The sequence below is a fragment of the Podarcis vaucheri genome (assembly GCF_965113315.1).
Source record: "Podarcis vaucheri genome assembly, chromosome: 13".
Lineage (NCBI taxonomy): Eukaryota > Metazoa > Chordata > Lepidosauria > Squamata > Lacertidae > Podarcis > Podarcis vaucheri.
The window spans coordinates 19,053,515-19,081,441 of NC_138751.1; the positions used below are offsets into that span (position 1 = coordinate 19,053,515).

Sequence of the window (27,927 nt, forward strand, 5' to 3'; positions counted from 1 at the left end):
CGGCGCGCGCGAGGATCCTACAATTCTGTATGCGGGAGAAGACGGCAGGCAAAGCTGCGCGTGCGCAGTTTGCACCGACAGCCCGAAAAGTGGAGGCGGCTGCGGGGAAAGGAACGAGTACGTGTTGCGCGCTCAGTTTAGCAAAGGAGCGGGGGAGAGAACGATTCTTTGCGCCTGCGTGTTTCTGAAGTTGAAGGATTCTTTTGCCCGTCCGCAACGTGGACCGTGACTCCGTCATGGAGATAAGAGTTTATAAAGAAAGGGGTAGAGTGATGAAACGATCGAATTTCCAGTTAAAAAATGAAAGGAAGTCTGCCTTTTGCCGGCGTAGAAAGGCGTCGCTCTGAACCATAGAAATGATATGCTGAAACTCTTGTACTGTATAAAACTGTGTAGGAAACGGGAGTGAAAAACCAGTTTATTTGTCGCCCATACACCCTGTGCATGATACCCTTCTACAAATTTTCTAGATCTGTAGCATAAACTCGCGAGCACAGTGCTGAACAGCTAAGCAAGCGCCTGACGTACAGGAGAGCTGAAGTCAAAGGCGCTAGTGCGCTTGCGGGGGAAAGGAGGCTCCGCCCCCCGGGGCACAAATAAGGAACGAAGGGCGGGAAAGAAGCTTGCGCGTGCGCACTAAGGCCAATGTCAGCCCAGAGGTTAGGAACCTACTACCTTGTATGGTGGGCTTCCCGCCCTCCGCCCCGTTTGAAACGGGCCCAAAGTGAATGCAAAGGCTTTTTCTTCCAGGAGGAGGAAGGAATCACTGCTTAGTCTGTAAGTTGGTGAGAGTATCGCTATTCTCATCAGTTCAGCCAACTTAATGCGTTTTGGGGCAGTGACCTTTGACCTCACCCTACCTGTTTGGCTGATCTGATTTCGACCAGGCCCACTTGCACAGATGGTGGTGGCACCGTTGTGCAGAAGACCTCTGACCTGGCTGCTCTGGCCAAGGCTCTGACCGCAAGGAGCCTTCCCTCCCCTGTCCAGGGACAGATTTTGGCCTCCATGGTGTGGCCAAGCCTTTGGAAGTCTTTGACTTTGTTGCTTTGAAGAAAGATGTGCTCCGTTACTGGCTAATGCCCGCTGTATCCCACTTGCAAATTAGGGCCATTTTTGAAAGCCTTTGGAAAGGCTTTCCAACATGCCTGACTGGTAAACTTTGAACTTTCCTAGAATGCTGTGCGCAGCGCGGTTAGCCTTAGGGGCTGGGGTTGTAGGGTTGCCATCCCGTGGCAAGGCCTCCCTCGCTGCCAAGATGGTGAAATACCGGAAGATGCGGAGACCAGTGGAGCCAGAGAACTGGGCGGTGGACTATCGGGAGAGATACATCCCCTTTTCCAAGGACTACCTGGTTGATGCTCTAGCGAAGGTATAACATGGGCTCTGCATGGGTTCATAATAAGTTATGAACATAGTGCTGTAACTGGGCTTTTTTTTTTTGCTGGGGTGGGTCAGTCTGTATGATGCTTGAGCCCCTTCTGATCCCTTGGATCCAGCAAGGGTTAAAAGCTAATAGAGAATTCCATTGTTAAATTGGTCCAGCAAGGGTCGTAGTTGCCACCTAAGTACCATATAAGTACGGTCATTAGTATAACCGGATATTGCCCTGTGCCAGAGGGCAAATGGGTGGGCACCCCTCCCACACCTGACTGGTAGTGAGAAAGACAGTAGCCAGAGTTGTGTGTCAAAGCTGGCTTGGAATCAGAGTGCAGACAGAAGCCAGAGAGTGAGAGCCATGCTTGATCTCTGCTTGAATCCAATGCTGTGGCTGGGAGAAGCAAGACTGTTTGCATTGTTAATGCTGTGAGCCCTTCCATCGTAGGCTAAGGTTGTATATATGTGTAAATAAACCAGATATCCTAAAGACACCACAGTCTCCACTGCCTCTCATTCCAAGGAAACCAAACCTTGGGGAAGCGCCTGGAACCCCTGGAAATCTCACACCACTCAGAAATTGGGGTGGTGTGCAACAATATGTTGCGTGTCAGACTCAGAATCCTCTTCTCAGCTAGCTTGTCGTACTTAAGGTTGTACAGCTAAGCTGAAGCTAAACTTAAATGAATACATATGGCAATTGGCTTACTTTTGCATGAGGCATTCAGATCCTTGAGTGCTGTACTGTATAGCATTTATTGGCCCAGTAACTTGGGCTACCTTGGTACAGAAGATGTTTTGTTTTACAATGATTGTATGTGTTCTTGGGTGCAACTCATTCTATATTGAAGCCTGCTCCTCCCAGCCACCCACCGCAATCCCAGAGCCTGCTGCATCCTGATGCTTGGTGTGGAAACGGTACGAAACTTTTGCTCTGTAACACATCTTGCATTCTACAAGAGTGCATGGTGTTGAATCTAACAAGCGATGATGGCCCTTCTAGAGAGTTTAAACTCTACTAGGATGGCCCAAGTAGGGGTGTGTGAAGAGCACAGACATTAAGAAATGAATATTTGGGTGTGGGAAAACTTAATGACAATGGCTGGTCCAGGTAAAATTTATGCCTAATAATTTAAGAGTATTTAAGCTGACTTTCAACAGACAATCATAAGGTACTCAGCAAGATTAGAAATGCCAGAAGCTACTATACTGTATATCAGTGTTTTTCAACCTTTTTTGGGCAAAGGCACACTTGTTTCATGAAAAAAATCACGAGGCACACCACCACTGTGTGCGGAGAGGGAGATGTCAGAGCCCCACTGCTCTCTATGGGGAATCGGATGAGAGCGGACCGCCTGTCCGCTCTCATCCGATCCCATCCAATCTGATCCCCACCCAGGACAGATGGAAAATAGGGTGGACACAGTCCGGCGCCCGCCTAGTGGGCGAAAATGTGACTTTTTTTAAAAAATCTTTCGAATTTTTCAATTTTTCCCATGGCACACCAGGCAACATCTAGCGGCACACTAGTGTGCCGCGGAACAGTGGTTGAAAAACACTGCTGTATATCACTGTGCATACTTAAGTATAGTAACCAAACTTTGCATGATAGTTCCTGAGATCAAGGAGCAGGTTTTTTTCTGTGTTTGGATACAGTTGGGTGTTCTTCTGAATCAAGATGACAGACTGAACATTTCAAAACTAGCCTGATTTTAACTACTGATTTTTTGGTTTCTTGAAATTTCTGAGCAAAAAGTATGAGGCTGCTAGTATACAATACTTCAGTTACAGCACTAAAAAATTAATATTAATAGAATAAAATCCGCAATAAGAAAACTTCAACTAATTTCCAAATATCTGGTATAATAAGAATATCTTCATCAGTTCTTTCCTTGAGGAGGAAGGGTGGGATATAAATTAAATAAACACAGGCGGTGACCATTTCACACGGGGATTCGATTCCCAACCCCTGCATATGTTGGCAGAGTGCGTATAAGCACATCTCGCCCCCATTATGCCCCTGTTAAACCGCCTTCTGTGCATTGGTGACCATGCATCAGTTGGATGTGCCTAAAATGGTTGCTGCCTGTAATAGGAAATAATAATAAAAGAGTCTGGGGGAAGTGAATGAGTTTTTTGAAGGGGGTTTTTCTGTAGCTCTGAAGCCACTACACTATTTGCTGAACAAGTGTAAAATGAGGGAAGTGAAGGCAGAAAGGGGATGTGGATTCCAGAGCAGAAAAGGAATAAAGGGATATAAGGAGAGGTGAAAGAGATAGTTAAGGAGATAGTTAAGAGCTTCTAGCATTCCAGGATTTCCCTGCGGTTCAGAAATTGTATAATGTTACTCTGGAGACCCTTGGGAACTCCATTGTATATATTATTATCAACCTTATTAACATATTTTTATCTTCAGTATGTGAATGGAATATTTTGATAGGAGCTTTATGTCAGAGAGGAAAGCTCCCCTTTGTGAATTGGGAGAAGGAAGGAAAGAACAGAGTGGCTGCATGTTCTTGGAGAGCATCACCTTCAGAAGCTAGGTCAAGAGAATGCCTTCCTGAAACGTTTTATTGACAACCAGATAGGGATAGCTGGTGGCCCTCTGGGCTGGCGACACTGAACAATATGGAGCAGGCTTAGTGCTAAGTGTGCAATGAGATCATGCTCCATTGCGAGTAGGTATGTGGGGTGTGGGTGTATAGAGAGAGAGAGAGAGCACTATACGTTTTCCCACCTTGGTGTTAATGGTGTATGGAACCTGCAGCAAGCATCTTTTGTATTTTCTTTTATTTCCATCCAGGATTTCTTTCTTGCTGACTTGGCCACCCCAGCTATAGTCAAGAGACTTATAAAGTAAGGACTAGAAGACTATCTTCTCCTTTCTCCCCCTCCCCTGTGGGAGGTGTAAAACATACAAAAGCCAATTATAAATTACCTAATGTTTGAGCTTCACTCACTCATGTGTATAGTCATAGGAATATAAGAAAGTGCTTTGTATCAGCTCAGTCTATTTGTTCCTCTAGCTTAAGACTATGTAGGCACCATTCATGAAAAACCCATGACTCCGCCCCACCCCGCCCCCCAAATTCTGGGGTCTGTAATTTGTTAAGGGTGCTGGGCAGGGCTTTTTTCAGGAGGAACTCAACAGGAACTCAGTACAGTTGAGCTCCGGCTCCTCTCTGGTGAGCGCCATTGCCATTCTAAGAAAATGAGGGTGGTGGTCACAGTGATCTCTTTCTAGAAAAATAACACTGGTGCCAGGGATTGTAGCTTTGTGATGGGTAAACTGCAGATCCCAGGATTCTTTGGAGAAAGCCATGTGCTTTAAATGCATGATGTATATGAAGCCTAAGTATTGACTAGCAGTGGCTCTCCAGAGTCTCAGGTAGCAGTCCCTTCACATCACCTGATCCCTGATCTCTTCTTTTTTATATATATATAATTTTTATTAATTTCAACATACCAATTATTATACATTCCACAGAACTTCACATCTTATACAATCTTTTTGGACTTCCATCAGCACCTCTGATGATCCACCATTTTTATCATTTCTTCTGCATTTCTTAAATTCCTATTGCCGTTAATTATCTTAACTCACAATCCACCTCTTTAACCATTTTTGCAATAATTCAAATAATTTACCTCACAAAACTTCTTGCAAACCTACAAACGTAATCTGGTCATCACGATCCCTGATCTCTTCTACGTGCAAAGCACAGGATCGGCCAATGGACCGTGGTCCCCTTTGTAATAGGAAGCTGACGTGCGTTGTCTGACTTGAAGCTTGGAACATGGAAGCCTTGCTCATAATGACGCCAAGCACCCCAGCTAAAAATGAAACAAGCCACAAATGCTGAAAGGAGCTTTCTGGGAGCCTGGTTCACCACAAAAGCTTGGATCGGCCTAGAATTGGTGGCAGGGTTTGTTTGTGTGTGTGGAGTTCTCCAGTGGCAGCTAATAACTTGTTTATGTATGCAGGGTGTGAATTTAGTAATTAGTGTGCATATATGTGTGTTACATGTTCTTAATTAAATGTAGATCAAACCTGTAAACAACAACAACTTAATCCAACTTTTACTATTGCCTATTATTTATTAAATCTATTAGGAGCTCTTCTTGCTGCAGGGAACTCAAAGCGACTTTACAAAAAAAATATTAAAGCAGACACACAAGCTTTATAAGGCCATAGATTGTTAACAGCCAAAGGCCTGGTTGAAAAGGCATGTTTTTGCCTGGCGCCTCTACCAATTTGGTACACACCAGATGTTTTAGACTAGGACTCCTATCATGGGAATTGTAGTCAAAAACGCCCAGAGGGCTCCAAATTCACAAAACTGATTTAATTCGTATCAATCCAGTTGGGGACTAAGTTTTTAAAAAGTTGTTTCAGATTGATAGGGAAGCTTAAGGATAACACTGCTGTAGCAGCATGGAATAATCTGTCAGCCCGTTGCCCCAATTATAACAATATCTCAGGACAAAGTAAGGCATCCTTTTAATAAACGGCTGCAATTCAGCATATCACAACAAACCTACGTAAACAGGTCATTTGCTTCTAAACCACCTTTGGACTAACCTTGACTATTCCCTCTTTCAGGAGTTCCACTCTTCTAGTCAAGCAGATCGCGCCACTTTCCTGGCATTTGTCTCTCAAGTGGACACATCCCTTCTTCACCGTTACCACTCCATCCTAGAGCAATTACAGGTAATGACAAAGTACGCTCCTTGTGGGGACTGGCCGTGTTTCTGAATGAATTGCTCATCCAAAGGCAGAAGGGGTTGGGGAACAGCATGTGCCGGAAGCTAGTGGGAGGCATTGTGATTAGATACTGGCTTACTTACTAGTTTCCGGGCTCAGAGGTACAGGAACTGATCTTTAAAGCACTCCACAGCTCTGTAATTCCTCAAGGACTGCCTCTCCCCATATGAACCAGCTCAGACCCTGTGGTTTTCATCACAGACCCCTTCTTGCTGTGCTCCACCTGAGGTAGGTATAGAGTGTGAATCAGGCCTTCTCAGTGGTGGCCTCCTGCTTCTTGAATGCTCCGTCAAGGTGATGTACCTAGTACCATCCTTGTCAATCTTTAGCAGGCAGGCTAAGGCCTTTTTGTGTTGCCTGCTGAGGTGGTGGTCATCTTTTAGTGGGATGGGTAGGACTTGTCATTATATTGTAGGATGAGCGTCAAAGGAATTTTATAAGGCCCATTGTTTTGTATTTCTTATGGTATTAAGTTGCGTTTATGCATTCTATTTTATGGGATGTGGGTGGCGCTGTGGGTTAAACCACAGAGCCTAGGACTTGCCGATCAGAAGGTTGGTGGTTTGAATCCCCACGACGGGGTGAGCTCCTGTTGCTCAGTCCCTGCTCCTGCCAACCTAGCAGTTCGAAAGCACGTCAAAGTGCAAGTAGATAAATAGGTACCGTTCCGCTGGGAAGGTAAATGGCGTTTCCGTGCGCTGCTCTGGTTCGCCAGAAGCGGCTTAGTCATGCTGGCCACATGACCCGGAAGCTGTATGCCGGCTCCCTTGGCCAATAAAGTGAGATGAGCGCCGCAACCCCAGAGTCGGTCATGACTGGACGTAATGGTCAGGGGTCCCTTTACCTTTTTATGCATTCTATTTTACCTTGACAAGTTGCTTTCAGGCTTTTTATTGTGTAAAATGACCGATCAATGCAGTAAATAATAATAACACTGCTAATGGCATTAATACAGGCTATTTATTTCTCCCCTTCCCAGGCTCTCTATGCTCCTATTAATCCCGACCAGGACACACTGCAGGAGTTCTCTCTGACTGATGCTGAGCGGTTAGCAAAAGAACAGGAAGTTTTGGCCAGGATGGATCCATTGCTGGACCAGGCCAACTTCAACAGTTTGTCAGAGGAAACCCTGGCCTATGCCCTTGTGGTCCACCATCCTCAAGATGAAGTCCAGGTGAGACCTGTCCCAGGATAGGGCCATACTTCCTTCCCGTAACACAATGTGACTCTTAACAAAGACAGATTCTGTACATACATGTTATGGGAGTTTTCTCACTGCGGAGATTAAGTTCAGGCACAGCTCCACCAGAGGTCCTTCAGTTTCCCTGTGTCTGAGCATCTTCGTATATTATTATTAGTAATACAGTGATACATCAGGTTACATATGCTTCAGGTTACATACGCTTCAGGTTACAGACTCCGCTAACCCAGAAATAGTGCTTCAGGTTAAGAACTTTACCTCAGGATGAGAACAGAAATCGTGCTCTGGCGGCCCGGCGGCAGGAGGAGGCCCCATTAGCTAAAGTGGTGCTTCAGGTTAAGAACAGTTTCAGGTTAAGAACGGACCTCTGGAACGAATTAAGTACTTAACCCGAGGTACCACTGTAATAATAATAATAGCCTTCCTGTCATCAGTTTATTATCCTAGGGCTTGCAGCGATAGAATTCATACAAGAACCATGAGAAATTCATATTAAAATGTACAAAATATTGTTGAAGAGATCAACAGCACAGCCCCCCCCCCCCATGTGAAGCTAAAGGCACACCTTTAGAGCAGGTGAACCCATTGGGACTCCAGCTCCCAACAGCATCTGGAGGGCTGTAGATTTCATGCACTGCTGCATGAAAGCCTTGTGACTTCAGCCCCTGTGTCTCATTTTTACATTGAAAAGTGCTCTCCGTGCCGATCCATTTGCTCAGATTACTTAACATGCTTGGCACTGATGTATTTATTTTTTGCCACCATTGTAGATTTGGTTCCTTATTTTATATGCAGATTGGCTTTATTTATTATTATTTCTTAAATTTGTACACCTCATTGTAACATTTACGTACAAATGTTTAAAATAAAAAATAGCGCGCACGCCCTCAAAACATTCACACTATCGGTCTGTATGGAATGCTCCTTAGCTGTAGTTGCAACACAAGACCCCCTGCCCCCCAAAGCAATTGTATTTTCATGCCTTCCTTTTTGCAGGTCTCAGTAAATCTGGATCAGTATGAATACATAAGATTCTGGGCTCTTGGCCAACGGTTCGGACCACTGCGTGTGATGACTACCCTTCAGAATCAGAGGGGGTTCTTTGGCACACCTTGGGTTCCACCAGACAGGCAAGTGAATAATAATAAAAACAGATCCCACCATGAGATCCTTTTGGGGAGAGCTATTCCCCTGAGTCTACATTTGCCTCTCCCAACTTGTCACACTGTTCAGACTCCCATAAATCTAGGCCTTAGGCTGAAGCCATTGGGAGTTGGAGACCAACTGCATTTGGATTGCAGCAGCTTGGGGAAGTCTGCTCTGCATTAACTGGATAGGAAGATAGGCAGTGAATACATTTTGTTCATATGTGGATGGATAATTCAGGGACATACCGTACTGTGGATTCTTGGGCACTTTTTAATCAAAGCAGTTTCCAATAGTTTGGAGACTGAAGGAATTTCTTAACTTTTTTTTAAAAAGTTATGTGAGCATGATCCCTGTTTGAAAATGAAACACAGTATTGTTTGTGCGCTGCATCCATGCTTTATTGGTATTTGCCTCCCCATGGACAAAATGTGTTTGGCCACTTAGTATGGTGTTTTATCCACCTCAGTTTATTTAATGATAATCTCTTCTGCCTTTCAGTCAACATTGTGTTTTATGGTTCTTGTTCAGTACTTTATAATTTTAAATGATACATGTATAACAATATACAGTACTGAGTAAACTTTGCAGGGTTTTGATGAGTGCTTATATATTGTACCTCAGGTTCCATCTGCACTATACATTTAAAGCAGTATTATACCACTTTAAACAGTCAGGGCTTCTCTCAGAGTCCTGTGAACTGTCGTTTCTTAAGGGTGCCAAGAGTTGTTAGGACTCCCCTCGCAGAGGTACAGTTCCCAGAGTTCCCTGGGAAGAGGGACCAGTTTTTAAAGCACTCTGAGAACTGTACCTCTGTGAGGGGGGTTGGTGGGGTATCTCCTAACATTTCTCAGTGCCTTTAACATTCTGCAGTTCCCAAGGTTATTTAGGGGAAGTCACCTTAATGACTATCTGCTTATATCTTTAATTGAATTATCTTTTATGTTGCCTTGATATATTTTGATATAGTGGTACAGAAATATTTTATTCATTTGTCCATAAATAAAATGCAAATGCTTTCCTTCCTCTGTGGTTTTTTTTTTATTTTTTGATCCTTTTCCTCCCAAACCAGACAGTACTTCAAACGGGTGGTGGTGGCTGCCCGGATTAAGAATGCTCACCTCATGCTTAAATGCTTTAAGGACATTCCGCTGGAAGGCCTGGAGCAGTTGCTGCCCGCGGTCAAGGTCCGCACCTCCATCTTCTACAGGGCCCTCCTCAACGGCATGCTGATAGTGAGCGGCTTGGCCGTCTTCGTCAACGTGGGCATGGTGGTGCTTTCTGACCTGAAGATTGGCACCACCTCCCTGCTGCTTTTCTTCGCTGCCTTTATGGCCTTCCGGGCTTGGAAGGTATGCATGATGATGCTGCCGCCGCTATTTCTAGAAAACAGGCCCTGCCTCTTAAAACAGATTGCCAGTGACCTTTGGTAACATAGCCTTTAAGGAAGGAGCGGACAGTTCCGACGTTGGGGCTGATGGGAGTTGGAGTCCAACAATCAGCATGGTCAATGGCCAGGGATTAAAATAAAATTAAAATAGTGGCGTCTGTAGTCCAGCAAGATCTGGAGGTTTCTGCCACTGTTTTAGGGCAGCATTTCCCAATCTATGGGTCACAAAGCCAGTAAGCCAAACATAATTATTACTTCTCATAATTTAACTGTTATGCTGAAGATATCTCCTTGAGATTCCAGAGAGTTGCTGTCAGGTAGACAGATTGGAACAATTGTCTGTTTTTTCTGAACAAAACAGGCCCAGGTGGTCATACGCACCCTGTCATTTTCTCAAATAGAAGTATCTACCATTTATTGCACTGTGTGGGGTAGTTAGAATCATAGAATCATAGAGTTGGAAGAGACCACAAGGGCCATCGAGTCCAACCCCCTGCCAAGCAGGAAACGCCATCAGAGCACTCCTGACATATGGTTGTCAAGCCTCTGCTTAAAGACCTCCAAAGAAGGAGACTCCACCACACTCCTTGGCAGCAAATTCCACTGTCAAACAGCTCTTACTGTCAGGAAGTTCTTCCTAATGTTTAGGTGGCATCTTCTTTCTTGTAGTTTGGATCCATTGCTCCGTGTACGCTTGTCTGGAGCAGCAGAAAACAACCTTTCTCCCTCCTCTATGTGACATCCTTTTATATAGTTGGGGGAATCATCCATTGAAGGTGCACTTAAAGATACCTTTGCCTTCAGGACAAAACCTGTAATACACACCTCTAAATGCACTACTCTCCCCATATGAGTAGTTGCAGTCTACAAGTCCTCCTTCCTCCTCTCACGCCCTCTCCCTCCTAGTGATGGACACTCTGCTAGGGAATCGCAATACGTGTCAACCTTGCTCAAAAGCACTGCAGCAACTGTGGCTGTAAACCCAGGAGGCCTGAATCCCAACTTGTCCACTGCTATAGTTAAACTATGGGACTCGCTCCCATAGGAGGCAGTGATCACCACCAACTTGAATGGTTTTAAAAGGCAATTAGACAAAATTAATGGATAGGGATAGCAGTGGCTACTACCTGTGATGGCTATGCTGAATACCAGTTGCTGGAAACTGTAAGGGGGTGAGGGCTCGTGCTCAGGTCCTGCTTGTAGGATTCTGACAGGCACCTGCGTGGCCGCTTTGAGAACAGGATACTGGGCTTGACGGGCCACTGGCCAAATCCAGGAGGGCTGTTCTTAGCAGTCTTGCTTCCTGTGGACACCCCTGCTTTCTTCTTGTTAAAGGTCTTTGGCCAGCGCCGGAATATCCACTCCCTTGAGCTGGTGCACATGCTGTATTACCGCAGCACATCCAACAACTCTGAGCTACTGGATGCCCTTGTTCTGCGTGCCCAGGAAGAACATGCCAAGGAGGTCATCTTGGCACACAGTTTCCTCCTCCAGCTGCACCAGCACTATCACCCCCTGGACATAGGTATTTGCCTGGCCTTGGTTCTTTGGGTTGGGGCATGGTTGAAGCAATGAAAAACGAAGCCATCCCCTGGGATGGGTTTGAACTTGTGAAAGGTTCTCTGACCCCTCTCTCTCTCTCTCTCTCTCTCTCCCCCAGACTCCAAAACCATTGAACGCATGAGGGAAGAGGTTCAGGCTTGGCTGCACCTCCACTCTGGTCTGGATGTAACCTTCTGTGCCGACCGTGCCTGCAGGCATCTCAGGGAACTGGGAGTTGGGGCAGGGGGCTCTCCTGCAACGGGGACCCATCCTGTGACTGGTTAGGAGCTTCCTAGGATTGTTCTGGCCAGCACTTTTGGTTCCTAGTGGTCAGGCCACCTGCTGAGGCCCCTAACGCTGAGCATGTGAGGCTTTGAAGGCACAGGCAGGGGAATTCTTGCCTTCCCGGGGCATTATGGGAGCAGTGCCCAGGGCTGCAGTTGTCGATGCTGCCCAGAAGCCTCAGGGTTTCTGCTTCTACTACTGCTGTATCTCCCCTGGATGTGTATGTTCCTCCAGGAATCCATGTTGGGAGGAAACTCAAGCATGTAACACCATAAGAGGTGTAAATATCACCTGGCATACACCATTCAACCTCATTACAAGGGGGGCATGTTACACCTCAGACTCAACTATTTGGAAGGCTTGTCGGGGGAAGCTTGTTTTTAAAGGTGTCCCTGTTTTTGTAAAAACCCTTTTATTATATGCTGCTGCCTTTAGGGGGGGGGGCTGCCTGCTTTTTCTTGTATCTGAGGAATGTGGGGGCGAAGTTCCTTGCAGGGCTGTTTACATTTGAAATGAGAATGGCATAAAGCAATGAATTGCTTGCGTTTAGGGCAAGATGGGGTTTTAATATTCCTTTGCTCTGCTGCTTGGGGGCTTTAAAAAAACGTATTAAATCACTTCTATAGCACTTTGAAATTCACAGTATACGCTTACGAGGAATTTGAAGACTACTACGCACTTGGTTTTTGTTTTGCCTGTTTTGTAGAGACCACGGAGGTTGAGACGACACACACACTGCATGGTCTTGGACAACTCAGTTCATGCAGTGCTTTGACTTGTTAGGGAGGGGCACTCGGCACGTTTCTAGAGGCACTTCTCCATATTATTGCCCCCAGATGTTCCAGCTTCAGGCTGCTATACTGAGAACAGATTTGATGCCTTGGAACAAATTTACGCTCTGAGTTAATGAATGAGCTCCTATGTGTTTTTTAAGTTCCAGTATTGTACTCACTGAACCACGCTGTCTTTTGTTTTCTGGTTGTCAATTGGTCATCAGTCTACAGTTGAGGTTTGGAGTTCAGAAACTTGCACAAGTAGTAGGAGGGCTGTTGCTGATGGATTTTGAAGTTGAGGCATCTGCTACCTCCTTTTGATGCATTCAATAAGGTCTTAATTCTACCCTCATGGAGGGTACCTGACTTCTGCTGCCTCCATCTCTAAATAGTGCATGTGTGTTCAATGTATGTATGTGTGCTTGGGGGGGAACGACTTCACCCTAATGAATGCCCTTGTAACTGAGCAGATGTGATATTGTTCACTGTTTGTTGTGTTAGACTGGGGGCCAGCTGGCCCCCCTGAGAGGTCCTCTGTCCTTTTTTATGGTGTGCATGTACCAGCCGTGCAGTCTCCCATCAGCCATGATGCTGTATTTGAAGCAGCACCTGCCAGCAAAACCTCAGACAGAGAACTTGGTGCAAATAGGAGCCAAGTGGAGACTGTTTGTGGACACTGGTCTGCTATTTCACAGTCTAAAAGCAACAACAGGGCAATGCCTCGGTGATATTTTACATGGTAGCATTGCCCGGATTTTCACTTTTGATTTCTTCCCTTCCCCAAGAGAGTGCTACCTGAAGTTTTTGTCTCTTGTAACATGTCTAAACAGCACTCTTACCTACAGGTGTGTGTAGTGGTGTGAGAAGGCCCTCTAACAACAGCTTGTTCTGAGCTTCTCATGCCTAAAGTGAGCTCTTAGTCTTAAAATAGCAGTGGGTTGGGGGTTTTTTTGTTTTTGTTTAACCCTCCACCCATGTTGGAAGTCATTGTGGCTCAGGGGAAACTGCATGAATGTCTGTATCTTCGGCGCAATAAAAAAATATTTTCCCATATTGACAAGTTTTCGCCTACTTTTTATTCTGTTTTATTTTGCACTGCTTGGTCCTAAAGTAACTTCACTGAACTGAACAGCCAGGAGAGCAGTGGTTAGTTATGCTTGGATGTATATTATTATTATTATTAAATTTGCTAGTTGCTTTTTCTTGCCCAGGGCAACCCAAAGCACCTTACATCCAAACCTAAAGACAGACAACCCCACCCACCCACACAGATGCATTAAAACTAAGAGGAGAAAAGAAATACATTAGAAACATTCCACAATCCCCTAAAGCTTCCTTGTAGCTCCACACCCTCAAAGTATCCTGTGTGCAATAGGGGCAGCAGGAGCCCCTCTTTAACCATCCCTATTTATAATATTTTGCACACTGGAGTTGGATACTTGACTGAGCAAATAACAGCCAGGTATTTGAAAACCGTTAACATTCATTGAACGACGGCATCATTATTTCTGGCTTTCCTTGACTCCCTGTAGCTGTGTGTCTCACTTGTATCCCATGAGTTCCTACTTTACCATTAACTCGTTCTTTTAGTAGCAACTGTTTTGTCTTGAATTCCTCCTAGGACATTACAGAACAAACAGATACATCATGGTGAGGCACCCATTTGTTCCTGCAGCAAGCAAGACAGGAAGCTCAGCAGTCCTAGGCAGTGATCATGGCCCCCGATGACGGTTTTTGTGTGTTCTCTGTTGGGAGATGCCTGCTGTTAGAGCAGGTGGCCTGTGGGAGATGTTCATGCTGCTGGGTTTTGCTATGGGACCAATGAGCACACAGCTCCCCTTCCTGACAAATGACACTTTATTGAGGCAGACACACTATATTTTTTGGGGGGGCAGAGAAACTACCACCCCCTGAGTGACTTTCTTGGCGTCATTGAATATTTTATGGCAGATTAGTGGAGGGGAGATTCTGTTTCTAATACATCACATTTTCAGCAGTGATAAACTTAGAAAAAGCCAATTATGGCTTTAAAAAAGAAAACTAGCACAAGTGACACAATAAAACAGCCTGCTTCATTGTTTAGCATCCTGCCACTTGCTGACAAGGGCTCCCCACAAACAATTACTTGAGCTCTCTTATCTTGAGGTTTCCTTCAAGAAGAAAGTTGCCGGAGAGGTTCTGATGCAGCCATATAGCTTCTTGAGCAATGTACAGGATTGCTGATCCTACACTTTGCCTAATGATGGAGGTACCACCTAAAACCTTCGGGGAAGGGGCTCCCCCTGTCAAAGGCCACATTCCTTTGGAGGTGCTAATCAGTTGGAGGCAGCATACTAGCAGGAGGTGGGGCTGAAGCCATGTTCTTCCTGTCTCCCCAGTCAGCCGGTTGCCAGAAGAGAGACAGATATGGACATACAGCTTGCAGAGGACTTCTGAAATGAGGTGGGCAGGCTGCAAATTACCAACCCCTCATCTAAGACACCAACAACCTGACATGATATTTGAGAGGAACTAATAAACTGTCTCCTTGATAAAGGGGCTACACAGGACATTGCTTTGTGGCAGTCGGCTCACTGGTCAATCTAGACCAGTTTTGTTTACATGGGCTGGCAGCAGCACTCCTTGGCCTTGGGCAGGGATCTTTCCCAGCCTTGCCCCCTTCCAGGGTACCGAGTCTGATTTCCCCTAAGTTAAGCATCTTCTCCATCCCTGGGCTATGGGATCTTTTTAGCAGTTGCACAGCCTCTATTTCAAGGACGGGGGACCTCCAGATGTTGGCAGACTCCCACCAGGCTCAGCCAGCAGGACTGAAGGGCAGAGATGAAGGGAGTTGTAGTATGACAACATCTGGAGGGCCACAAGTTCCCCACCCCTGATGTAATTCTACATTTGTTTTAATTAAAATGGAAGATTAAAGGTCAGACAGATTGCATGTTATGGTAATCATCTCAGCCGTACAGTTTAAGGAACCTGCTGCGTCAGGCAAAGGCCTATCAAGTTCATCATTCTGTTTCCACAGCAATCAACCAGGTGCCTCTGGGAAGCCTGTAAGCAGGGCAGGAGTGCAACAGCACTCTGCCCACCTGTGATTCTGAGCAACAGGTATGCAGAGGCATGATGCCTCTGACAGTGGAGGCAGAACACAGCCATTGTGGCTGGTAGCAGAATAGTGTTAAGAGTTCCCCTCTTTTCCCCCAACAGAGAATCCCCGCTGAGTATGCAAAATCCAGAATGGACCACCCTCCTACCCCTTAATGTTGCCTGCTTGTTTCCCGGTTGCCTTCATGACTAACTTGAAGCATGCCTTCGAAAAGGCTGACAATCTGCGTCAGATGAACCATGGATACAAAGCAGTGTTTTGTACTTGGGAGAGAGATGCAGCTATGTTTCCTTTACTTAGGACAGACCCATAGAACCAGAATCGGAAGGGACATCAAAGGTCAACTAATCTAAGCTCCAGATGATGCAGGAAATCCACTACTACAGCACCCCTGATAGGTGGCCATCCAGCCTCTGCTTAAAAACTTTGTAATAAAGCAGAGCCCACCATCTTCAAAGCCAGGTGTGGGGAACCTTTGGCCCTCCAGGCGTTGCTGAACTACAGTTTCCATCCCTGGCCACTGACTTGCTGGGGCTAGTGGAAGTTGTAGTTTAGCAACACCTGTTCTACGGTATTAGCTTGCTCCCATCCGCCGTGGTGTCGGCTGCCTTTTTCTAGCCATGCTTCTACTCTTGTAAAAAGACAAGCTTTAGGGTGGCTGGTGGATAGTTAAACATTCAGATTTCAATTAGGTTAAATATTTATTGGTTCACGTGCCCAGATCTCTGCACCACCAGATGGTATATTAGTGCTCTTGGCAGGCATTAAGCTGCACTTTTATCTCAGCCCAAGTGCACAGTGAGGATGGAAAGCAGCTGTACCTAGAGAACTGGGGTGGGGTGGGGTTGCTGGCAGATCAGGACCAGCAAGCACAAGGTTCGTAGGGTCTTACATTCAACTAAGTTTTACTCGGGGCAGAGCCACTGAAGTGAATGATGCAACTTGGCCAAGTTCGTTAATTTCACTAAGTCTACTCGGAGTAAAACTTTGCTGCATTCCAACCATAGTCTCCACTCGGCCATGCAGATCCCTGAGTGTCCTTGGCACATCATTTCCAGCCTTACCGATATCATAGGTTGTTTTGAGAATAACATGGGTGGAGAAGGAAGCTTCTGTGAAGGGGAGATTGAAATGCAATAAAAACAAGTTTGCTCAGTCAGAATGCAGAGAGTCTGGACAAGGAGGGACTGAATGAATAAATAACAGCAGTCCAGAGTTGGCTGGAAGAGGTGCCACAAGCATTTCTGCAAGGAGGAAAGCTTTTTAATGATGTCGGGTGTTGTGGATTTGGAACAGCATGTTTGCTTCTGCACTCTCATCCAGTCAGCCTGCACTGTTTGTAAATAAGCAGATTATTAGAAAAGATACTCTAAGTCTGCAGTGTTCTGTTCGCCAAAGGAAAGTTTCCTTGTGAAGACTGCGGGAATGTGAGACAAGAATGTGAAAGACTAGTCCGCAAAGGAACACATGGCTCTGCTGAATTTTGTTTATTAGGTTTTCTTTTATTCTTAAAATGCGTATAAAATATTAAAAGGCCAGGTCAAGAAGGTGAAAGGGGACTTTGGGGGAGCCAGCACATATATAATACTGTTACAGAAATAGCATTGGAAGGAACCCGTTTTTAATAACTTGCAAGCAGGCTGCTTGGTAAGGCTACTGGAGAAGCAAAATCTTTCCCATGTTTTCCAAATATTTTGTGCGTAATTGCTATGGGGCAAGAAGGCAGGATTAATCCTCCCAGCTTTAGAAGGATGGTGGATATGATTAGCTTAAATCCCCCACCCTATGCTGTTTTGGGGGAAAGTACAGAGTATAACCTCAGACTGGGGGGCGGGGGGGATGAGATACTCCTTTAAAGTAGTTACTGGCTGGAGGGGAAGAGGAAAGTGATGCTATCTGAGTTCTCACCAGGGTCATTTTAACACATTCTGCAGAAAAATGGGGGTTTGTTACTGAAGGTTGACTCAGGGGGGAGTTATAATCACTTGTGACTCCCTGAACAGTGGGCAGGTATTTTGCAAGTATTAGCAAATGGTTTTGTCCAAATCACACCTCGCATTTTTAGGCTGCCGCTTAAAACGTCTTAGGTGAAAACCTAAAAATACATGATTTAAAGTGCGTGTAACAGCACATGCAAAAATGCCCTTATGTTTCATGGTTGAAATTCAGAAGATGAAATTCATTTTTCGTGGTGATCTCAGTGACCAATTTCAAACTGCTATCATCAGGCTCTGTGCATAATGTCCCAGCAGTTAAGAAACAAGAGAGAGTTGCAGATTTTTCAATTCATGACAAACAGTTCTGTATGGACAACGTGATTAAGTCCTACTTTCTACGATTTTTGTGGTTTCAGTTCTTTCAATTAATTTATTAGCCCCTCCCCCCCGTTTGATATTTTAGCTTCCAAGCTGCAAATGTGGAAAGAACACTGATTTTTTTATTTATTAAAAAAAAACCCACAAGAAACATATTCAATCCACCATTTTTAAAAATGGGGATTAAAAGGAAAAAAGAATGCTAGAAATGTTTGCAAGTTTGAGTTTTAATGTGTATTTCCATTTTTGCCAAATCTGAAAAATATTAGAGCCCTGGGAAATGCCAAGTGCAAGATGACACCCCTTTAACTTGCTGTATTATGTGGAAGTACCTGATAACATGCAAACAAGGGGTGATACACTCACAATTCAGAACCCCAGTGGACCAATCCATGTATCGCATAGGATTTTGTACCATAACGGCCTTTGAAAACTGCAAAGAGTTAATACATAGCTAAATTCAGAGGAGAACAGGGCTCCTTCCAAGGCAAATGGAAGAGATCATCCAGTTGATGGTCACTCCTTTTTCCGAAGGTGGATGTAAATGATTCCACTGATAAGAGCCAAAGGAAAGGACAGCCACGCCAGCACAAAACAGTAACCAAAAGACCCACCCGGTGGTCGGCCACCCTGGAACTGTTCCACGTGGGTGGTGTAGATCACGGCAGCTGTGAACACGGAGATAGCTGGAAACAGATCCAAGCAGACAATTAGCACCGGATCCCTGTTAGCTACATCTTACTGCCTAAAGCTGCATTCAATGCTCACATCTTCACCAGGTATTTAAAGCTCCTTGCTTCCCCCCAAAGAATCCTGGGAACTGTAGTTAAGGGTGCTGGGAATTGTAGCTCTTTGAGATGTAAACCATAGATTAAAGCCATGTGCTTTAAATGTACGATCCCTTTGCAGCATGACAATGAGATCCCAAGGCATAAATCTCGCCGGCATCCATACTGGAATCTGCACTTTGCATCTCAGCATATTTTATAACATCAAAGAGAAGAGAACGATAACATATTTCAGATTTATCCAGTGGAATTACCCCAAAAGTGGTAGTATACTTAGCAATTTGGTGTTGCTGGGTCTTACGGTATACCTGCATGGCTCTTCCTCCTACATGTCCTCACCACTTCCTCACAAAAGCAGCTCCTACACATATACATGCCCCCCTCCATCACACTGTTTTACCCCGGGCTGCACTCATACTTCTCCCCATCCAAAGTATTACTTCCTTTCTGGCTCCTATGATTCGTCTCGCCCTGTGAGATTTACTACTCACCACAAGCTAATTAAACAGGTCTCTAAACAGCAAATCACCACACCATACTTACATGTAAGTATCTGGAAGATCCCAGTGGCGTAGAACAGGCTTCCCCGCTTCATGGTGTAGAGTTGGCACATGAAGATAATGAAGGCTAAGCTGGAGAAGAGAAGACTTAAAACCATGAAGGCTTGGACTGCCTGAAGCCATGCTGTGGGGGAAAGAAAAGTATGGGGGTGGTGAGAGAGGAGGAGACTGTATACATGCAGTAGAGAAGCAGCAGTTAATATGGTGTGCAATAGCCTTTGCTGTACTCACCACTGTCAGAGACTGTTTTGCAGGCCCAGGTGTTGGTGTGGTTATTAAGTGTGCACTCATACCAGATGTTCACGGTTTCCTTGTCGGGCAGGACCCACCAAGACTGGAAGAGAATTACAACGGAGATTTTAGAAGCACGCCTCCAAGGAGGACTGGCTGGCTGGCTGGCTGGCTGGCTGAGCTTTTCCATCGGGGAAGCCAAGTAAGAACTGACTCCAACCAAGCAGTCAGCAAAACTTTAGAAAAGCCTGTTATTTCCCACCACAAATGGCTTGCACAGGTCAGTGTGGCCAGTGGGCTGATAACATTACTGGACATGCTTGGAAGACTAGTTTTCAAAGTTCAAAGGGAGTTTACTTTTGAGAGCAAAATTGAACGTTATAAGCACCAAGGTAATGGCTTTCTCAAGGCCTTTACACACCTAACATAGCAACAAACATGCGTTTGGGACCACATAAGCGGGAACTAGCATTAATCATGGCACTCAAGGGTATCTGTATGAATGTGTGTTTCCAAAGAAGTGTTTGTTTCATTCATATAGTACATTTTCATGGGTGCACCAATTAATAGTAAACACACACAGGGCTGATATAGCACTATGTTTATAGCACTTTATAGACACTGTTGTTTGCAATCTTTACAGCAGAGGTGGCTGACCGGTGGCCATCCACATGTTGGACTCCAAGTCCCATCAGCCCCTGCCCTGCTGGTAGTCAGGGATGCTGGGAGTTGTAGTCCAGTAAAGGGCTACAACCTTATAAGGTAAGTCAATGCTATTATCCCCATTTTGTAGTTGTGGGAGGGAGTCAAAGCTAGGGAGTGTGGAAGAGAGTGGAGGTTTAAACTCATCTTAATGAGCATGGCAGAGGTGGGAGCAGAACTGGAGACTATATTAAGTCTCTTCACCGCTATAGAGTGGTACCTCTGGTTACGAACTTAATTTGTTGCGGAGGTCCATTCTCAAGCCGAAACCATTCATAACACGAGGTGCGCTTTCGCTAATGGTGCCTCCTGCTGCTGCTGCCCTGCCAGAGCGCGACTACTGCTTGCATCCTGGGGCAAAGTTTGCAACCTGGAGCAACTACTTCCGGGTTAGCGGAGCTCGTAACCCAAAGCGTTCGCAAGGAGGACGGTACATAACACGAGGTTCCACTGTACTGCGCCATCATGAATAACCAGGGGCTTTTGTTGCTTTTTGAGCCTTGAGAATTTGGGTTCTACATGGGTATTGGAAAGGTACGTGGTTTATTAAACAGTTTCCTGAACAACTCACTGGCAGGGCTCCTAATGCAGGCCTGCAGCAGGGTTGCCCCAGTCCAAGGAAGAGCAGGAGTGGAGAGGCTGCAGGCTTCACTGTATTATGGGGTCAGTAACTCACTGTGCCTAAATTCCCAGGGCTTATGGAACTGCCCTTCTTTACTGTGCATTGTTATCCCCCTACTGCAGATTGGGAACTGAGTTTGAGAGAGGGTGGCTTGCCTGAGACGTCCTAATAAGCTACACTGCACATATAAATATATATGTATGATTGCAAACCCATGCTTTCTATTTAAAAGTAATGTAGAAGTGGGGCAAGGAAAATGAGTGCGTGGGAGGGGAAGCATTTATAACTGTTCTCTCATTCACTGATTCTCCTCCATAATTTATCTTTGCTTCTCTTTCCCACCCCAGCAGGACCTTATTTTCTAAGGCGAGGGAGTGGGGTGGGGGCAGCCAAAGGGCTGCAGGGGAGAGTGGAAAGATTGGGGAATGGTTAGGAATCTAACCTACAGATTCTCCCTTGAAAAAAACCCTGACTCCAATGATGAAGCAAATGCAAAGTTAGCCTCATAATGTGTTGTCTCACCCCCAGATACACCATAAAAACCTGGGGATTCAACTACACAAGGTCTGAGTTTTAATTGTTCCTTTTTTTGTAAGGTGAGTATTGTATGGCATCAAATCTGAATTATTTGCACAAATAAAAGAATGATGACAAATGTAAATAGACTGTGCAAAGCAGAAGAAACATCCACACTTACAGTACAGGCCATAACTTATGTTAATGGGTGTGCCATTCCATTTTCATTTTCAATAAGCTGTCATCTCAGGGAAACACATGTCAGGGCTTAACGAAGACAATGAAGTACACACAGACATGGTTGGTGAATAAATTGTGTATCCACCCCCAACACTGGCTGAGGATGCAGGCTCTAGCACAATTATCAGTTTAAAAAGTTAACAAAACACCTTGAGTCAGGAGTAGAAGTGTCAAAAATATTCCAAGGCTACAGCTGCCAAATTAAGACACACCAAAATAAAATTAGGACTCTTCTTTCCTTTCCTTTTTTGGTCTCCAGGGACCAGAATAAAGCAGTACAGAACCAAAAATAAAAATAAAAATCAATATTGACATCAAAATAAAGGAGGCAAAGCACAAAAAGTACTAAAGAAAATTGGCTCCAATTTCTCATCTAGCAGCACAGGCCTAACCATGTCTACTCAAAAGTAAATCCTATTATATTCAGTGAAGCATACCTGTAAGCAGTGCTTAAAAAAAATATGTTTAGGGGTGGTCTCATTTTCCTTCTCATATTGAAGTACTGCCCCTCAATGAGGCTAAACTTAGATTCACAAAATGTTTAGGGGTATGCGTGCCCCTGCGTCCCCCCAGAAAAAAGCACTGCCTGCAGGTCAGTGGGGTTGGGATTGCAGCCTATTATATGCCATGTCAAAGGCAGAAATCCCATTCTAAAGAAAGCTATCCTCTGCAATAAATTAACTTTATGTTCCCAAAGATTAAATGCCTTATTCAGGAGGGATGTGATAACCAACAATAATAATACGGTTATTAGTTATACCCCACCCACTCTGGCCTACAACCCTCTGATGGGTTCCATGTACTTGAAACATGCTAGGTAAACATGACCATTAGGTCCAGTCATGACCGACTCTGGGGTTGCGACGCTCATCTCACTTTATTGGTTGAGGGAGCTGGCATACAGCTTCCGGGTCATGTGGCCAGCATGACTAAGCCGCTTCTGGCGAACCAGAGCAGCACATGGAAATGCCGTTTACCTTCCCGCCAGAGCGGTACCTATTTATCTACTTGCACTTTGATGTGCTTTTGAACTGCTAGGTTGGCAGGAGCAGGGACCGAGCAACGGGAGCTCACCCTGTCGCGGGGATTCAAACCGCCGACCTTCTGATCGGCAAGTCCTAGGCTCTGTGGTTTAACCCACAGCGCCACCCGTGTCCCATGAAACATGCTACTATGCAATAGGTTGGAGAGCTTCAGTGAATCAACAATTTCCTTTAGCACCTTCAGAAACTGACTGTCCTTTATTGTGAGGTTGGGGCAGGGGAGGACTATGGAGAAGTCTAAGGGCTGGTCTGGGCCCTTGGAGAATTTGGTATCCAGAGCAGGAAGAGATAGCCGGCATCAACACTTTCAGTCGGGGCTTCTCTGTTCTCCAGACCAGCTCCAGGGTCCCTCACAGCTGGTGAGCTCCGTAATAATAAATTCAGCACAACCTAGCAGTATGGGCTTTATGAAAGATCTCTCCGGATAGGCAGCGCGCAAGAACAATGTAGTAAGAATCACATGACAAGCACACAGAGAGATTGGTTGCTTCCAGGGTGAATGAAATTGTTTACCACACCTGGATTAAAGATTGGTATGCCCACTGAGGCACGGGGCCAATAAAAAGTTGCTTCCGAGGGCCAGATCTGGCTCACAACAGGCTACCAGCTGAACAAACCTAAAACAGAGGAGGAAAACAAGATGGACCAGCTTCTGCAGTCTCTCACCTTGTCCAACGTGGCGACGAAGAGTAAGATGAGAATGAGGACGTGGAGGGCAGTGACTGCGAAGAGAAGGAAACTCATCTTGGCAGCTGGAAGCTGGGGAGAGAAGGGTGGGCAGCATTAAACAAACCCTTGCAAAACGAAAACAACCTGTTTTCCGCACTTAATATTAGAGATAGGTGAGGGTGTCCAAAATCTGATTAAATCTTAGCAAAGTTTCCAACTCCAGACCTCCCACCTTCTTCACTCAGAAATCTTTCCAGCTCCAGCCTGAGCAACTAGACACCACTCTGTTCCTTCTCCGGAATGTAAGGGCCCCTGGTTTCCCATTCTAACTCCCTCCCCCGCTCAAACGAGTAGATCCCATTCCCCCAAAGTCTTTGACTTGCAGCAGGCCTGTCTCCCCTGTCACAACCCACGTAGAGAAGCCAGGAGGAGTCCTGAGGCCCACTATTCTCACCCACTGCATCACTCCCACAGGACTCGCAAGCCCCAGCTTCTAAGCACATATTGTACATTTCTGTCTAGCTGTTGCCCACACCTCATTGGGTCTGTCTGGGGATATCTAGAGCTCCGAGCCCCTCCTTGGACACGCCATATTTCCCAGCCCCCTCCAGCCCAGAGAAGCAAGGAGCTGGGCTCATCCACCCAGCTCACATTCCTGTGGCTTTAGGCTTTGCCCTAATGTGATCCAGATGTTGCAGAGTCATGTGAGCCCTGGGCACGCCAGGGGTGGAGGTAGCAACAGCCTGGCTGTGTCCCTGCCGCCTCCTTCAGTCCCACCAAGGGGCCCTGCCTTTCAAATAGCAGCGAGGGAATCCTGATGGTATACATCAGAAACTGCAGAGCAGCAAGAAAGGCAAAAGGAAGTTGCAAACATGAGGTTGGTTTTTTTAAATAATAATATAAGCCAGCAGCAGCAACAAACCTACAGTTTCTGACTAAATTTTCTCAGTAGTTAATTTCTTAAATTGACTTTTAAGGCAAGATCATACCACCTTAAACAGTCACAGCTTCCCCCAAAGAATCCTGGGGACTTTAGTTTGCTAAGGGTGCTGTGAGTTGTTAGAAGACCCACATGGAGCTACGATCCCTAGAGTGGCTTAACCTATAAAACAGGGATGGGAGAACTTTCTCAGCCACCAGGCCACATTCTTTTCTGGGGACCACATGCCAGTGCCACGTGGAACCAGAAGCAAAAGTGGCTGAGCAATTCATGTAAATTTTACCTGTATACATTAAGCTACTTTCTACACTGACCCTCACACCTTGCTCCAACCTCTACCTAGGCAAGCAGGAGGCATTATCAGAGCTCAATGACACATTCGAGTCAGGCAAAAACTCTCAAGAGGGATGTGAAGCAAAGTTGGTGAGAGGGTGTGGCCTGAGGTAAGAGGGTGTGATCTAGGTAAAGTCACAGGGACAAGATAGAGAGGTCTGGAAGGTGAGCTTTGGCCTCCAAGTCTGATACACACATCCCTCCCTCCCACCCCACTGTAAAGTATTGAAGTCCTATATCATGGCCTGGTACTGAAAACAAGTGCTTGGACTGAATCCTGGCTCAAATTAAGCCCAGTCCATTCTCCTTCCGGACCCACAAATTCTGCCTCCTGGTCTTTCATCTGTCTCCAAAAAGATCCCATTGCAGAAAACTTAACAGATTCTAGCTCCTAGTTCCTTGTGAATCCACCAGTTAAACTTCAATGCTCTCATTTGAAGCAGTAGCACTTTAAAGAGTCACAGCTTCCCGCAAGCAGTCACCCAAAAGAACTGTAGTTTGTTAAGAGTGCATGTTAGGAGAGCTACAATTCCCAGAGTTCCATGGGAAGAGGGCATTGGGTTGTTAAACCATGCTGAGAATTGTAGTTTTGTGAGGGGAATAGGGATCTCCTAAGAACTCTCATCACCCCTAACTAGCTACTGTCTCCAGGATTCTTCAGGGGAAGCCATGACTGTTTGAAGTAGAATAACACTGCATTAAATTGATAGCGCAAATGGGGTGTACGGCACCCCAGGCACCTGAGCGGCTAGCTACGCCACTGCATATCTCTGAATTTCCCCCACAGCAGCCAACTTAAGGCCATTCCTAGCTTTGAAAAATAAGGAATCCAGTGCCTGCCTCACAAAAAGGCAGAAAAATAACCCTTTTCATTTTATTTTAGGATAATAATACATAGAAGGATAAGTGGCTCCTATTATTACCGGTATTTATTGCACTTATTAGTTGCTATTTTTTTACTAAAATGAAAACTCAAAGCAACTTGCAGTGCCATGCTCATAGGGTGGAGAACGTATGCTAGCTGTGAGAGACAGGGCTTTTGGTATCTGCATGGGCTGATCTGCTTCTCTGCTATGTGGGTATATTACCATGCACCACATGACTAGGTTTTCACGCTATTCTGCTTCCTCTACAAAACTGTGAAATTATGCTAGCTTCCCCCAACTTTTTAAATTGTGTGTGCATGCCCTTAATTTGTGAACTGAATACGAAAGCTATATGGACTAGAATTTATATTTGGGAGTTTTTTTAAAAAGAAAAAAACGTTCTCTTCTGCTTTTTGTTTCCTATGAATAACATTTGCAAATGACTCATTCCAGATTGAAAATACACTCCTCTTTTGAGCACTGCCAACACACACACACACATATGTCACTAAAATGTTCTGACACTGGCAATTAACATCTGGCTCCTAGGCAGAGAGGTCGGAACGCATTTATAGGCAACCTAAACTGCTTGATCACAGAAGAGCTCTTTAGAATAACTTACTTCGTTTTTCTGTGAGGATACTAAAAACAATGTTAACAATAAACGAGCATTTTTACAAGGGTGTAAAAAACATATTAGAATTCACAAAATGGGGAGGGCACAATATAATGCAGTCCTAAGTATGCACATTCAGAAGCAAGCGCCACTGAGTCTGATGGGGCTGAATCCGAGAAAAGTTGTTTAGGAGTACAGCACAATCCTGCATAACTTTACTCAGCAGGGTAAGTGTTCAGTGAGACTGACTTCCAAATGTGCACAGGCCTACAGCAGCATCATAGTCCCCCTTGCCTGGGAATAAGTCCCAGTGAATTCAGCAGGACTTACTTCTGAGTAGTCTTGATTAGGATTGCGGCCTTAGTCTACTTTTTAAACAGATGCAAAATACTTTAAACAAATACAAGAAAACAAAATCATTGTCCTAGATATATCTTTTAGGAATGTATATCTCCATCAGTTTAAGGCCTGGGGTAATTTTCACACAATTAAAGGCATTTCAGCATCTCATTTCTGCCGCACATGAAAATTGCAAATGGGGAATAAAAACTGGAAGAGAGACCAACAACAGCGTTTACTTTTCCATTATCACCATCCCGCTTAATCTTAAACCTCATACATGAAAAGGCCCTTTAGAAGCCTAGGCTGGGTTTTGCCAGCTGTAGGAGCAGAGTATGTTGAGCTTAGGGTAAATAACTGAAGTATATAGGATGCTAGGGAACCCATTTTGGAAGAAGCACGCACCCCCATAAGGTATCACATTATCCCAAAATGCAATACCCGCTACTTTGGAGAAGGGGCAGCATCTGGGGATCTGAGAGGTTCCCTGATTTCCAACACCTCAAGCACCTTGTTATTCAAGGCAGGCAGGAGTGGGGGGGGGGAGGGAACACCGCCCCCTCGGTTTTTGTTTTAAGTTTCGCAGCCGTGAGTTGGCTAAAACGTGGACGATTCAGGAGGTGGAGCTGGGTGATCATTATTGGGGGGGGGGCTACCCTCCATTTGCAAAATTTGCCTTTTACAACGACCTTCGTGTATCGGCCTAAGCAATGTATTGATCGGACTCCATCTAAAAAGCGCTGCTAAGGGAGCTTGGAGCGATCGGGTCGTGTGTCCGAAGGAAGGCTCCCTGAATTCTCTTGGGGAAGGAAATGGATCATAGCGACGAGCGGGCCAAAAAGAGAGGATTTTGGGGAGAGGACGCGGGGTCCAGAGGGTTAGAGCAGAGGGAGGGGCTGGCAATCTGACAGAGGGGAGTGGTTTGCTAAGGCTTCTCCTCCCCCCCAGCCCCAGGCGTCAAATTGATGCCTCTCCCGTTCAATTCTCACAAATCCTTTTCTATTTCCTAAAAAAAATAAAAAATCTGGCTGTCAGCTCTTCCGAGCCTAAATGGCAAGATCTCTCGATCTCTCTTCCCACCGCAAAACGGGAATATTATGGGATCTTACCTAGCACCCTGCTTTAATCCCCCCCCCCGCTTTCCCCAGGAACGTTTCCCAAATTCTCCCTCGAGAACCCAGGAGGTTTGGCACCCAACTTTCCCCCTGACCCGTTGGATAGGTACCTGGAGGTGCTGATGGAGGGTCTAGGACGGAGGCAGCTTCCTGCTGCTCTCGTTGCTCCTGAAGTTTCCTCTCTTCACCCCCTCCTTGGATTAAAAAAACACACACAAAATTCCCCAGTTTAGCTCATCCACATCGCACCAGGCTCACCCAGCCCTGCCCTTGGCAAAGGTCCACGTGGGTGGGACCAGAGAGCGCGTGGCTGGCCAGTTGCCCCGAAGAACGGAGTTGGGGAAGGGTGGCTCATTTGGGAGGGGCCCGACTTCTTGAAAATTGTAGCGCCCCTCCTCCAGTTGTGTCGTGTCTCTTTTGCCGCTTTTCTTCCTGGCTGACAAGGGCTCGGTC

The 27,927-nt window shown here is 45.6% G+C and overlaps 2 protein-coding genes across 5 annotated transcripts; one reads left to right on the top strand and one right to left on the bottom strand.

Moving 5' to 3' along the window:
* Positions 1–25: 25 nt before the first annotated feature.
* On the top strand, positions 26–13,532 carry TMEM143 (transmembrane protein 143). 2 transcript variants are annotated; one of them, XM_082197055.1, is made up of 8 exons: positions 26–117; positions 1,177–1,372; positions 5,981–6,088; positions 7,122–7,316; positions 8,340–8,477; positions 9,566–9,841; positions 11,215–11,404; positions 11,540–13,532. In XM_082197055.1, exons 2-8 carry the CDS (start codon positions 1,178–1,180, stop codon positions 11,704–11,706), a joined length of 1,269 nt encoding a protein of 422 aa, XP_082053181.1. In that variant the 5' UTR covers positions 26–117; position 1,177; the 3' UTR covers positions 11,707–13,532. The 2 variants fall into 2 exon arrangements, with proteins under 2 accessions (XP_082053181.1, XP_082053180.1); XM_082197054.1 differs by lacking the exon at positions 26–117 and adding an exon at positions 149–777.
* Positions 13,533–17,060: 3,528 nt separating this feature from the next.
* Positions 17,061–27,853, bottom strand: EMP3 (epithelial membrane protein 3 (MAM blood group)). 3 transcript variants are annotated; one of them, XM_082197146.1, is made up of 5 exons: positions 27,585–27,853; positions 23,263–23,355; positions 19,474–19,576; positions 19,226–19,366; positions 17,061–18,580 (listed from the first exon to the last, which is right to left on the bottom strand). In XM_082197146.1, exons 2-5 carry the CDS (start codon positions 23,338–23,340, stop codon positions 18,411–18,413), a joined length of 492 nt encoding a protein of 163 aa, XP_082053272.1. In that variant the 5' UTR covers positions 23,341–23,355; positions 27,585–27,853; the 3' UTR covers positions 17,061–18,410. The 3 variants fall into 3 exon arrangements, with proteins under 3 accessions (XP_082053272.1, XP_082053273.1, XP_082053271.1); XM_082197147.1 differs by lacking the exon at positions 27,585–27,853 and adding an exon at positions 23,801–23,936; XM_082197145.1 differs by lacking the exon at positions 27,585–27,853 and adding an exon at positions 23,720–23,744.
* Positions 27,854–27,927: the final 74 nt, after the last annotated feature.